Raw genomic sequence first — 12,035 nt, 5'->3', positions numbered from 1 at the left:
CCAAAATGACTGCACTTTAATTTGGAAGATAATACAATTGTTAAGATGCACAAAAAAATTTTGTGTATTGCCAACAACCGAAAAATCCATGTGCATTTTGTTGAAAATACCAAGTCCCCGGATTTTATTCCTATATTCAAGCAACGCGCATCAATATTCATTCTTTTTTATTTTCGATAAATTCCTAGGATCGTAAAAACTCGAAGTTTCAAGCCATTTACATCACTAGATAAAGTATATAGACTTGTATCTGCTCAAAAATGCTTCCATTTCAATTTTATGGAAGATTTCCTGCCTTCTGACGTCACCTAATTTTATTAGGAGATCCATTGTTTCCTGTGATTTCAGAACAACTGTGACAATCTCCATACCGAATAAACATTCTTTGCAAAAACTATTAAAGAATATCACCGTAATAGATCTCAGGGTAACATAAACATAAATATAAAAAAATGTGTTCAAAATACCGAAACTATCTACCACCAAATATTGATTCTCCCGACATCGAAGCTTGTCATTCACGAAGAGATGTCGATCATCACGACAGTTTGGTAAATACGTAATTTTGCCATCAACCATAATATTTATAAAGATTCCCTTCCCTTCTGCAGCCTGATATCAACAATATTAACTTCCCTATCGATACATTCTTCTGTTCGAGCATCACACCTGGACCGAATCGGATTGGACACATCAAGTTATCTCCTTTCGATGGCGGACAAGATCAGTCCAACTGAAGACCTTCCGGATGGGAAAGAAAAGGTCTGTCTTACGAAAGAATGTCGTAAAATAGGAAAGTTATATGACATGGCAATGGATAAAACTGTCCATCCATGTGATAACTTCTACCAGTACTCATGTGGTAATTGGGAAGGATCATCGCAGGATCTAGGATATGAAGGAACAGTGCGACAACTAGACATACTATCTGAAATTACAGAAGATCGACGACAAGGTATTAATAATATTTCATTAACATAAACTTCATTGTATTCATCAAGGGAATCAAATGAACTTCTTTAATTACAAATCAAATAATTTTTTGGCTTCAATGAAACTCAAATTCTGTCTCTGAGTTATGACACCCACATGTCGGACATTGGCTTTCATAAAACTCAGAAAATTATGGTGAATGATTAGGAAGATCAGTTTGATCACATGATCCCATTCCATGGCCCCTGGAAGACGTCCTTAAGGTAGACATTTAGTAATTTCCAGCGATGCTGTGGCATCCACCGTACGATACTGATATTCAACCAGTTCAACAAGCAAAAATATTCTTTCAGTCTTGCATGGATTACAGTGAGTGATAATTTGTAATCGTCCATCGTATGCTTGGGCTGTGATCTAGCTGACAAAATGACGAGTAATTTATTTTTTGACTTTTTAGCTGCACGAGAAGTGAGAGGTATACGAACTATCGCAGCAGTTATTGGAAGTGCTGGTGGCTGGCCTATGGCCATGACCACAGAATACTGGAGCAATACTTCCCGTACTTGGCAGGCGGTTGACGAAAGTCATGTACGTTTGGGTATGAATAACGCATTCTTCAGCATAAATCCAGGAATAGATCAAGGGAAAGATGGGAAGCCTGTGATAGTGGTGAGTTGTTATTAAATAAATTTGATACTTATTTCAGATAATCATTGAAAATTCCTAGGTGAATGCACCGGACCCCGGTGATTTACCAGTTATCAGAAATAATTATGACGATTATCGAGAGTTCGTTCAAGACGTTCTTGAGGAATTTATTCGTTATGATAAGGCAACAATCTCTCCTGAACAATTAGAGAAGGATATTTATGATCTGTATATTTTCGAGCACAAACTGAACAAGGTGAAAGATGAATATTTTTTATCGCTTCTTCACATGATTAGCTGACTCCATTTCATGTAATTAATTGTTAATTTTTTGTAGATAAGAGAAATATCAGGTGTCAATATCATAAGTTTTAATCCACAGCGGAAGTATTCGGAACAAGAGGTAAAATATTAATTGAAATTTCCTTAGTAGATTTTCCATTGTATCAACAGATTTTTTAAGGAAAAACTAGCTAGTGCGGGAGACGAGGGGTATGATAACAAAATTTGAAATTTTTTGGGGGTAATGCTTGAAAATTTTAGCAAAAATCATGAAAAATTCTATCTGCACAGCATTGGGACTTTTCTCAGGAACCCGTGAGTTTTGATTATTTTCCTGTAACTGTTGGATTTTAAATTATTTTGAATATTCAGATCTACTGGCAAAAAATTATTCGACATCATTTTGCCCTCAATATACTTGAAATTAACGAGACCTATCAAGCCTCATTGGTGGATCCGTATTATAATCTTCTACCGAAGCTGTTGGATTCGACAGAGACACGTACGATAGGTAATAGTATATTTAATCTGATCTAAAGATTCATAGAGAAGAAGAATTCTGGAAGAATTACGTCAAACCGACTCATGTCATATGCTTGTAAAATTTCCCGAAATTCGAGTGAATAAAATAATTAATATAATACAACACGCAATACTGAGAACACTAATTAATATATTTATATGTTACTAGATAACATAAAATATATTATTTGTGTGTATTGGATTTTAAATCTCACGATATATTCCCCGCGCGGATAAATATCCTATTGTGATGGTCTAAAATTAATTTTTGGGTCTACTTTACCCTGAATGTGAAGTTATTATCTGTTGCAGTTAATTACATTCATTGGAAATTTGTCAGTCGAACAATGAGATATACTAACACAAAGATGCGGAACATATATTATAGATTTAAGAGGTCCCCAGATCGGTTAGTATAATAAGTTATCTACCTGATTATTTATGAAAAGAACCAATAAACTTCACGAATATATTTGGGAAAAAACTAGAACTTTTAGATACTTTATCACGTCTAATATTCACGTACTGGTGATCATTTTATTTGAATGTTCAGCCTCAAATATGAGCAATCAGAAATAACATGAAACTTGTACATATTTTAAGGGACCAACTTATTTTATGTACTGTCATAAATGGCATCTAAATAAATGAAAACTAATAATCCGCCTACATTTCTCAGTTTGCAGGAATGTCTTAAAGACACAAAATTGATTTATGCTGAGGTAAACTGGTTCCTGCAGAACTACTTCTCGGATGACTATCAGAAAGCTGTAAATATCATAGACGAAATATTTTCAATGATCATTTGATCCAAACATTGAAGGGAACTTTTCACTTCCCAGTGCTATCGTACCTTAAGAAAAACTCTGAATTTTATGACAGCCTACATACATATTTTTTTAGGTTGAAATAATAGCGGAAAACGTGCGAAACGAGTTGAATTATCAAATCGATAATTCAAATTGGCTTCAAGATAGTACTAAAGCAGCATTATTAGATCAAATTAGCAATATTACGCTCTTTATTGGTGGTCCAAAATGGTGCACAAATCAAACGGCAATCGAATACCATTACGAAACGGTAGACAAAATATTGATCACGATACATTCATAGAAAATACTTTCTTGGAAGCAAAAAACGTACAAAAATCAAAATATTTTGATGTCCGCAGTTTATAACTTCTCCGGACTACGTCTCCAACATGTTGAGCTTTTGGAATTACCAGAACAAGTACAGGTTCAACTTGTTTAGCGGTAGTGAAAAACCGCCAAGGTAATACAAAAACTTAGGAACAGCCAAAAAAGTTCTTTAACAAATTATTGTTATCGTGTCATTGTTATCGTTTCAGTTGGGATACCTTTCCGCTGACTGTGAGTGCGCACTATCGATTAGCTTCTAATGTAATCAGTGAGTGAATATATAATTTCGTTCTGCGTTTACAACTTCCAACGTGAAAATTTTTCATATGATTTTATCGCACAAAATATTGCATTAAACTGTTGTACATCAACTCAAAGTTTCAACCCTTCTTCGTAGCCATAACTGCAGGTCAACTCCAAACGCCCTTCTTCGGTTCCACCCTGCCTGAGTAAGTTTTACCTGAATCCTATGAACTACGATCCCAAATTTTTTAATTATTTTTGGTTCTAGTTATTTAAATTATGGAGCAATCGGCAGCATTATTGGTCACGAGTTCGCTCATGCAGCTGACGCCGCAAGTAGGTTCGACCAAATTGACATGAATGAATCAAATAGGTTCCTATCGTATGTCGGCTTGGCCTTGGGTTACCAACTGTCGACGTATATCCTAATCTATGGTTTTTGGTCTCAGTTATTTCTCAAGGATCGCAACCAACGTATCTATTTCCGGAACGCAACGTTATGGATCTGTATACTGAGCAAATTCTCTGCATAGTGGAGTATTTTAATGACCATTCCAACAATACAAAATTAGTTGCACAAACAAGTGACGAAGACTTATCGGATGTAATAGGAATTCAAGCATCATTTGCCGCGTACAGGCGTCTAGGGTACGGCTTCAGACCAACTGGGCAGATAAAGCTTCCAGGGTTTGAAAGTTTTTCTGCTACACAGATGTTTTTCATAGCCTACAGTCAGGTATGTACTCCTTATATAAATTACGTGATTACCGTGATAAATGACTGGGTCATTTTGTATAATTTTTATAATATATTTCTTCGAGTGGTTTCAGAATTTTTTTGTTTGCAGAACTTATGCGAAACCAAAGTTACAGGATCAGGTGATCCATGGGCCTATCAGCACAGTCCATCAGAAAATCGCGTGAATGGTGCTGTTCGTAATATGCCCCAATTCGCGAGAGCTTTTAATTGTCCAGTGGGAAGTCCCATGAATCCCCTACATAAATGTAATATCTGGAAAACAAGATTGTAATAAGTGATTGTTAAGGTTTTTTCCGGTTTTTCTGGTGATTAATTGCACGTTTGCAATTGCCATTTGTGTATTTTTATTGTTCGATTTAATATTACATATGTTCATGATTAAGCTGATGATGGCAGCGAAAATGTATTCGATTAATAAATTGCAAAATAAATGTATGTCACGATAAATGAATTTTGAGTTATTCGAACACCAACTGGTGTCCAGTGGCACTGATTTTTTTCTAGTTGAAGAATTGAGTTTCTCGGTTTTAATTTAATGAGAATTTCATTAATTATTCAATTCAATCATTGCCATTTGTCACGATATTTGAGTACTAATAACCCCTCGATTGAGGCACAAGGGTTGAGGTCAGACAGTGCGATCTCAATCCCCTCAATTGGATTTGAGTAATGAAATTGTGGGATTTCGAGACGTTCAGGTGCAGAGACGGGGAATTTTGAATACAGTTGGTCTCTGACCTTCCAACAATAGGGAACATCCCTTCCCCATCTATTCAACGAGAATATTTTTGTAATTTTATTAAAAAAAAAACGAATAATTCCCTTGTGGATAATTCATTTGATAAATTTTACAAGTTAATTACAGTATTTGACATTAAAAAGTATTCACTTAATTGCAATTAGTTCTTAGAATAATTTAGTCTAGAAAAACTGCTCATTCTCAAGAAATAGTAAACGTTAGGAGTAACAATTTAAAACTCGTTGCGAGTTATTTCGAATCCTTGATGACATTCGTTCATTTGTGTTGAATAAAAATGACGAAAAAATTCGAGTTCAACTGGCAAATTGAGGTGCCAGAATTTTTAAGAACAGGTGCGACATTCGATCGTTGGTATGAAGACAAGGAAACTACTGAATATGAACCGGACGCTCTCTTCAAAGTCGACGAGTACGGATTTTTCATGTATTGGAAGAGTGGTCCCAAAGTAATTACTGATTAATAATTATTATTCTTCACCGAAATGAAAATGGAAGAGAAAGAAATTTGAGGATTAAAAAATTTTTTTTTTCAGTTCCTAACGAAAAATTTACAAAATCATTTTTTTTCAGGACGGAGATGTCATGGAATTGGCTCAGGTATGCGATATACGTTATGGAGGGACTCCGAAAGATCCTAAATTATGTAATAAACTGAGCAAACATGGAACTACGGAACAATTGGATGCAAAAAGTCTCACCGTTTGCTCCGGTTTGGATTACACGAATATCCACTATGAACACATTGTCCTCAGCAGTCCAGAACAAGCAAAGGTATCACCCCCCCTCCAATGTCATTTCAAATTTATATTAATTGGAAAATTCATGAAGAAAATGCCCCTAAAAAATCGAGACCCCAACACGTGATAAAAAAAATCGAAAAATCTGGAAATTAACGAATTTAAAAGTCAATAAATTATTCAATACACAATGGAAGGTCGATAATTGTAATTAATTATAGGAATGGCAAGCCGGCTTACGACTAATTACGCACAATACTAAAGCCAGCAATGTCTGTCCAATGATTCAATTGATGAAACAGTGAGTATTTTCTCATTTAAGGAAATTAACCCTCTAGTTCACTTAGCCCCTTCCCCACTCCTTGAAGTCCTTCCGATAGAGCCTTACCCCCCTCCACGACACTCCCTCACGCGCTAGGAGGGGATCACAGGACGGACAGGCAAGTCTCTCCAATTTTTGGATCATCTCCGGATATTTCTAAAAATATTTATTGAGTTATCGCTCGCTTTCAGTTGGATGAGAATCTGTTTTTCTGTGGATCCGAAGGGAAAAATTCCGGTCAAGGTCATTGCCAAGACATTCGCCTCCGGAAAAACTGAGAAACTCGTCTATCAGTCACTGGCGGAACTGGGGCTTCCTAACGGAAAAGCAAGTGGAACATTTTTTATTTAATAAAGTAAATACTGTTGTTTAATTATTCTGACAAATGCGAATAATTTATCGTTGCAGAGCGATAAAATAGACGTCGATGCATTCACTCTCGATAAATTTAAGTCCATGTACTTTAAATTGTGCCCCAGGAATGACATCGAGGAATTGTTCACGAGCGTGTAAGTTTATTTATAAAATTATTCTTGAAGAAACTGTCGGAGAGAATTCTTATCCGCAAACCAGAGGTGTCTCAGAACTTTTTAATACACAAACATATCAGATAATGATTTGTAAATGCAATTCAGAACAGGGGGAAAGAATGAGATCAGTTTATCTCAACTCGTAAATTTTATGAACGAGAAACAGAGGGATCCGATGTTGAACGAGATCTTGTATCCGTTGTACGATGAAAAAAGATGTACCGAGATCATCAATGATTACGAGCCAGATGACAAATTGCGAACTGACAGTAACTATAAATTTTCCATCACCATTTCGTTCACTAGGGACCCAACTTCATCTGAGGATGCACCCAACAAGCAATATAATGCCTTCATTACTTTTGCTCCCAGAAAAAATGTCCAAGGATGGATTCGTCAAGTACTTGATGAGCGACGAGAATGCTCCAGTCTTCTTGGACAAACTCGAGGAGTGGATGGACATGGATCAACCCCTGTCTCATTACTACATCAACTCAAGTCACAACACTTATCTCAGTGGTCGTCAAATAGGTGGAAAAAGTACAGTTGAAATGTATCGACAAGTGTTGCTGGCAGGTTGCAGGTGAATAAAAAAATTTGGGGTGCGAAGTGACCCCACCAGGTGAATTTTCAAATTTCAATAAACTTATGACGGTTCAAGATGTGTGGAATTGGACTGTTGGGACGGAAAAGGCGAGGACGAAGAGCCGATAATAACCCATGGTAAAGCCATGTGCACTGATATCCTTTTCAAGGATGTCATTGTTGCCTTGAGAGACTGCGCATTCGTCACCACTGAGTACCCAGTGATTTTGAGTTTCGAGAATCACTGCTGTTTGAAGCAGCAGTACAAGTTGGCGAAGTACTGCAATGATATCCTTGGGGACCTTCTTCTGAGCGAACCGTTAAAGGATTACCCGGTGAATAATCAATTTTTCAATTAAAAAACTTCTTAGACTGTTTTTTGCCTAATTAAGCACGAATTCTCATGATTTTAATCAACAGTTGGAGCCCGGCTGCCCTCTACCCCCTCCCAGCGCCCTCAAACGCAAAATCCTCATCAAGAATAAGCGTCTGAAGCCGGAAGTGGAGAAAGTCGAATTGGAATTATTCAAATCGGGACAATTTGAGGCGAAAGATGAAGTAGTGGAGGATCCAAATGCTCCCGCTGAGGCACCACCAGCCGAGGCACCAGCTCCACCGCCAGGTGAAGGTGGTGAGGGGCCACCGGGTGAAGGGGGTGATGCCGCCGTCGCGACGCCCTACAGCGGAAGTACTATGGCCTGTCATCCCTGGTTATCGTCAATGATTAATTACGCCCAACCAATCAAGTTTCAAGGATTTGACGTCGCTGAGAGTACGCATAACTCTGAAAATAATTTTACGGTGGGGTCGAAGGCGATCCCATTTCGCGATTCAAACGCCTTCAAATATTGATTCGTGATCAGAATTATTTGTAGACTAATGTACTATTTTTCAGAAAAAAATATTCATCACAATATGAGCTCATTCTCTGAGACGGCGGCATTGAATTATCTGAAGACATCAGCAGTTGAATTTGTAAATTATAATAAACGACAGATGAGCAGAATATATCCGAAGGGTACCAGAGCTGATTCATCGAATTACATGCCCCAGGTGTTCTGGAATGCTGGCTCACAGATGGTTGCACTGAATTTTCAAACGCCCGATTTACCCATGCAACTTAATCAGGGAAAATTTGAATTCAATGGAACAACTGGGTACTTGTTGAAGCCGGAATTTATGAGGCGAGCCGATAAGAGTTTTGATCCATTCGCCGAGGGTGTGGACGGCGTCATTGCTGCATCTTGCTCGGTGCAGGTATTACATTCACATTTTTTCACACCTCAGGGCCTTCACATTTATCATTAAAAAAAATGGTAAAGTGGAATTTTACGCACTCGAAACATAAATGACGGAACAATAACAAGAGAATTGACGTTTTCTATTCCATAATTTTCTTCTGAGGTCATAGCTGGTCAATTCTTGTCTGACAAGAAAGTGGGTACCTACGTGGAAGTAGATATGTACGGGCTGCCGGCAGACACAATCAAAAAGGAGTTTCGCACGCGTATGATACCGGCAAACGGTCTCAATCCGGTCTACAACGAAGAGCCATTCGTCTTCCGTAAAGTTGTACTGCCAGATCTAGCTGTACTTCGATTCGGTATAAAAAATGTCGATAAAATAATTGAGCAAAAAATTGTTTTTCTATCTTGAAAAGTGATGGAGAAAATTAAAAAAAAGATAAATCAAGGAAATGATTTTAATGTTTAATTCTATGGTAGGGGTCTACGATGAGAGTGGAAAACTCTTGGGTCAAAGAATCTTACCTCTTGATGGATTGCAAGCGGGATATCGTCACATATCTCTGAAGACCGAGGCCAACTTTCCGATGGCACTTCCCATGCTGTTCTGCAATATTGAAATAAAGATTTACGTTCCAGATGGATTCGGAGGTACTATCACTATTTTTATGTCTTTATTTATCGATAATATTCACTAAAATATGGGAGAAAACTGAGAACCAAGTTACGGTATTTTTAGTTGATGTGTTGTGTATTTTATGAATTGATTTTGGCGGGTTTATAATGGGTATAAATCAATAGGAATATGTTGAGTCATTGGAGCGATCACTAACGATCGCACTAAAAATCGACTGAATCCACTTTAGATTACGCTCTCAATGGAAAATTTTCTGGAATTTCTGGGGAATTTTCACAGAAGTTCAGGGACAATTTGTATTTAAACTAGCAACAAAATACTAAATTAACATTCAAAATGAACATCTCAAAAAATAAAATGGCTAAAATTTTATATTAAAACTATCGAAGATCTTCTCATACTCGTTATTCTCATCGGATCCCCCAAATAATGACTTTTGGGCTACTAAATCGTCGAGAAAAATCATTATCGCGAAATAAAATCGATTAAACGCTCGGAATGTTATCTAGACTTTATGGCGATGCTGTCGGATCCTGGTGGTTTTGCAAAAGCGGCTGAGAAGCAAGCGGAGAACATGAAGAATCTCGGTATTCAACAGACCGAGCAGAAGAAGAAGGAGGAGGGTCCCAAATGGGGTAAGATATCCCTCCCCCTCTCCCTCCCTCCCACTGCCACTTATCGTTTAATATATCGGTGGTAATTAAATGTAATCGTTCAATCAATTACACCAGAGGAATTTAAACCCGAGCCAATTACTCTGGATTCATTGAGGCGTGAAAAGGCATACAAATTCAGTAAAAAACAGTGCAAAGAGTTGGACACCATGAAGAAGAAGCACAAGAAGGAGAAGGAGACTATGTTAAAGGCTCATTGTGCTGCCATGGAAAAATTGACGAAAGGAAAAGAGTAATTATCGTTTATCTTCTTAGAATGGGAATTTAACCATCTGCTTATAATTATTCCAGATTTTTTTTTTGAATAATTCAGCCATCCTTAACTTTTAATTATTCGCAACCTGAATTTTAATAACTCATTATGTAACGAGGAAATATATGGAACGAACGAGTGTCTGACTTTTATATATTTGATTGTAAATATTCACAGAAAGTTCTGACAACAATTACGGGAGGCTCCGAAAGCTCTAAAAAAATTGCATAAAATTTTTGTCGACCACAACTCTTCGACATTAAAAAATGATGAAAAAATGCTTTAAAATGTTTTCATTTTTTTGGATGAATTCTGAATGATTAAGATAATTGATTGGTCATTATTTTCAGTAAAAATGCGATATTGGCTGATGCAAACGTGAAGAAAGTCGTAAAAGAGCAGACCCAGCAATGGTCTGAGTTAATGGGAAAGCACAGGAAAGAAGAGTGGGAAATGCACAAGGCGCATATTAACACTGGCAAAGATGATTTCAAAAAGGCTATGGAGGTCGTTCAGGTTTCGCAAATGAAACAATTGCAGATCAAACAGGACAAGTGATTATCATCACCGCTTCTTATTTAATTTATTAAAAAGGCAGGATTGCTGTGGACGTGGGAACTTTGATTATTTCCCTCGATTAACTAATTTATTCATTTTTTACGAGTAAAAGAAATGGCCGGTTGATGCAAAAAGGCGATAAAATTTTAAATACAATTTGTTCCCCTTTTTAAAGACACAAAAAATATGAAATTCAACAGGACGACAGAGAGAATGGCATCAAAAAAAGGAATGGCCCTTTATGGCTCTATACGATGCTGTAAAAATATTAGAAATAATGCAAAAAAAATCAGGGGACTCAACTCCTCGCGTCTTGGTAACAATCACTGTTACCAGAAATAATTTTCATTTTATTTCTTCCAGGGATTCCAAGGAGTTGAACGCAAATCAAGCGAAGGTGAATGCCGAAACAGCGAAAGACGTTGCCAACGACAAAGCATTGAAGACAAAGGGTGACAAGGAGCGTAGACTCCGTGAAAAGAAACAGAATAACATAAAAAAATTCACCGAGGAGCGAAAAACTTTGGGTATCAGACAGGATCGTGAATCGACGAAAATAAAAACGTTACACGATAAACAACTTGCGGATTTGGAGAAGACGATAGAGAATACTTTGGAGATGTACAATCAAGCTGCTATGAACTATGAACTGTCATCGAAGTGCGAGTTCATGGTGTGAATACAATGATTGAATTTATCTGGACTACGACATAAAAGCTCAATTTGAGTTGCATTATTTTGATAAATAATAATAAAAATATCCCGCAGGATGCGAGATATCCAGAGAAATGGAAAAACACATTCAGAAATTGGAATTCTTCCGTGCTCCCAATAACCGATTCGTCGATCGATTCATGACTCATGTTAATCAATTGTTTTAAAATACCTCATTCACGTCCGCATAGAAGTGATCGTTCAGCTACCGATGTAATAATAAAAAAATTAAACAATGATTAATTCGTGTCTAATTCAGTGATCAAATATCCCAGTATTTCCACTCGAAAATCCCAACTTGTCACGATTATTCCCACTTGCATGTCTTTCAGCTTCATCACCATATTCTTTCCTTCATGAAATCGATGAGTCATAGAGCCGATCGAGAACTGGCAAACTTACTCCAATCCATTTCAAACGTACGGCACGTCGAGGTTAAAGGCCCATAACTCCGATAAAAATAATCCTAAAAATATGAAACAAGTTTTCATTGACA

The 12,035-nt window shown here is 37.1% G+C and overlaps 2 protein-coding genes and 1 long non-coding RNA gene across 5 annotated transcripts in view; 2 read left to right on the top strand and 1 right to left on the bottom strand.

The window, feature by feature from the left end:
• The first annotated feature begins 355 nt into the window (after nt 1-355).
• Nucleotides 356-4,973, top strand: LOC135165922 (endothelin-converting enzyme 1-like). Of its 3 annotated transcripts, XM_064127726.1 has the most exons (16): nt 361-551; nt 612-955; nt 1,219-1,302; nt 1,391-1,602; nt 1,661-1,837; nt 1,919-1,984; nt 2,236-2,374; nt 2,698-2,794; nt 3,065-3,155; nt 3,289-3,465; nt 3,557-3,657; nt 3,734-3,792; nt 3,922-3,973; nt 4,036-4,103; nt 4,217-4,503; nt 4,615-4,973. In XM_064127726.1, exons 1-16 carry the CDS (start codon nt 529-531, stop codon nt 4,795-4,797), a joined length of 2,160 nt encoding a protein of 719 aa, XP_063983796.1. In that variant the 5' UTR covers nt 361-528; the 3' UTR covers nt 4,798-4,973. The 3 variants fall into 3 exon arrangements, with proteins under 3 accessions (XP_063983797.1, XP_063983796.1, XP_063983798.1); XM_064127727.1 differs by lacking the exon at nt 4,615-4,973 and having other exon boundaries at nt 356-551; nt 4,036-4,140; nt 4,217-4,419; XM_064127728.1 differs by lacking the exon at nt 361-551 and having other exon boundaries at nt 816-955; nt 1,209-1,302.
• A 275-nt stretch (nt 4,974-5,248) lies between these two features.
• On the top strand, nt 5,249-11,778 carry LOC135165907 (1-phosphatidylinositol 4,5-bisphosphate phosphodiesterase-like). Its single transcript, XM_064127699.1, has 16 exons — nt 5,249-5,731; nt 5,856-6,056; nt 6,244-6,323; nt 6,536-6,671; nt 6,753-6,853; nt 6,980-7,143; nt 7,247-7,457; nt 7,536-7,794; nt 7,880-8,231; nt 8,355-8,716; nt 8,864-9,062; nt 9,184-9,354; nt 9,850-9,975; nt 10,072-10,246; nt 10,618-10,821; nt 11,189-11,778. The coding sequence occupies exons 1-16, from the start codon at nt 5,561-5,563 to the stop codon at nt 11,502-11,504; spliced, it is 3,228 nt and encodes a 1,075-aa protein (XP_063983769.1). The 5' UTR covers nt 5,249-5,560; the 3' UTR covers nt 11,505-11,778.
• Nucleotides 9,067-12,035, bottom strand: part of LOC135165920 (uncharacterized) — a 29,921-nt gene continuing 26,952 nt past the window's right edge. The window contains exon 4 of the long non-coding RNA XR_010299596.1: nt 9,067-9,310. This is a non-coding gene — a long non-coding RNA (uncharacterized LOC135165920). The remainder of the gene's footprint in view (nt 9,311-12,035) is intronic.

Source organism: Diachasmimorpha longicaudata, chromosome 9 (assembly GCF_034640455.1).
Source record: "Diachasmimorpha longicaudata isolate KC_UGA_2023 chromosome 9, iyDiaLong2, whole genome shotgun sequence".
Taxonomy (NCBI): domain Eukaryota; kingdom Metazoa; phylum Arthropoda; class Insecta; order Hymenoptera; family Braconidae; genus Diachasmimorpha; species Diachasmimorpha longicaudata.
Note: the sequence above shows the minus strand (reverse complement) of the source record. Positions and strands in the feature narration are given on the sequence as shown.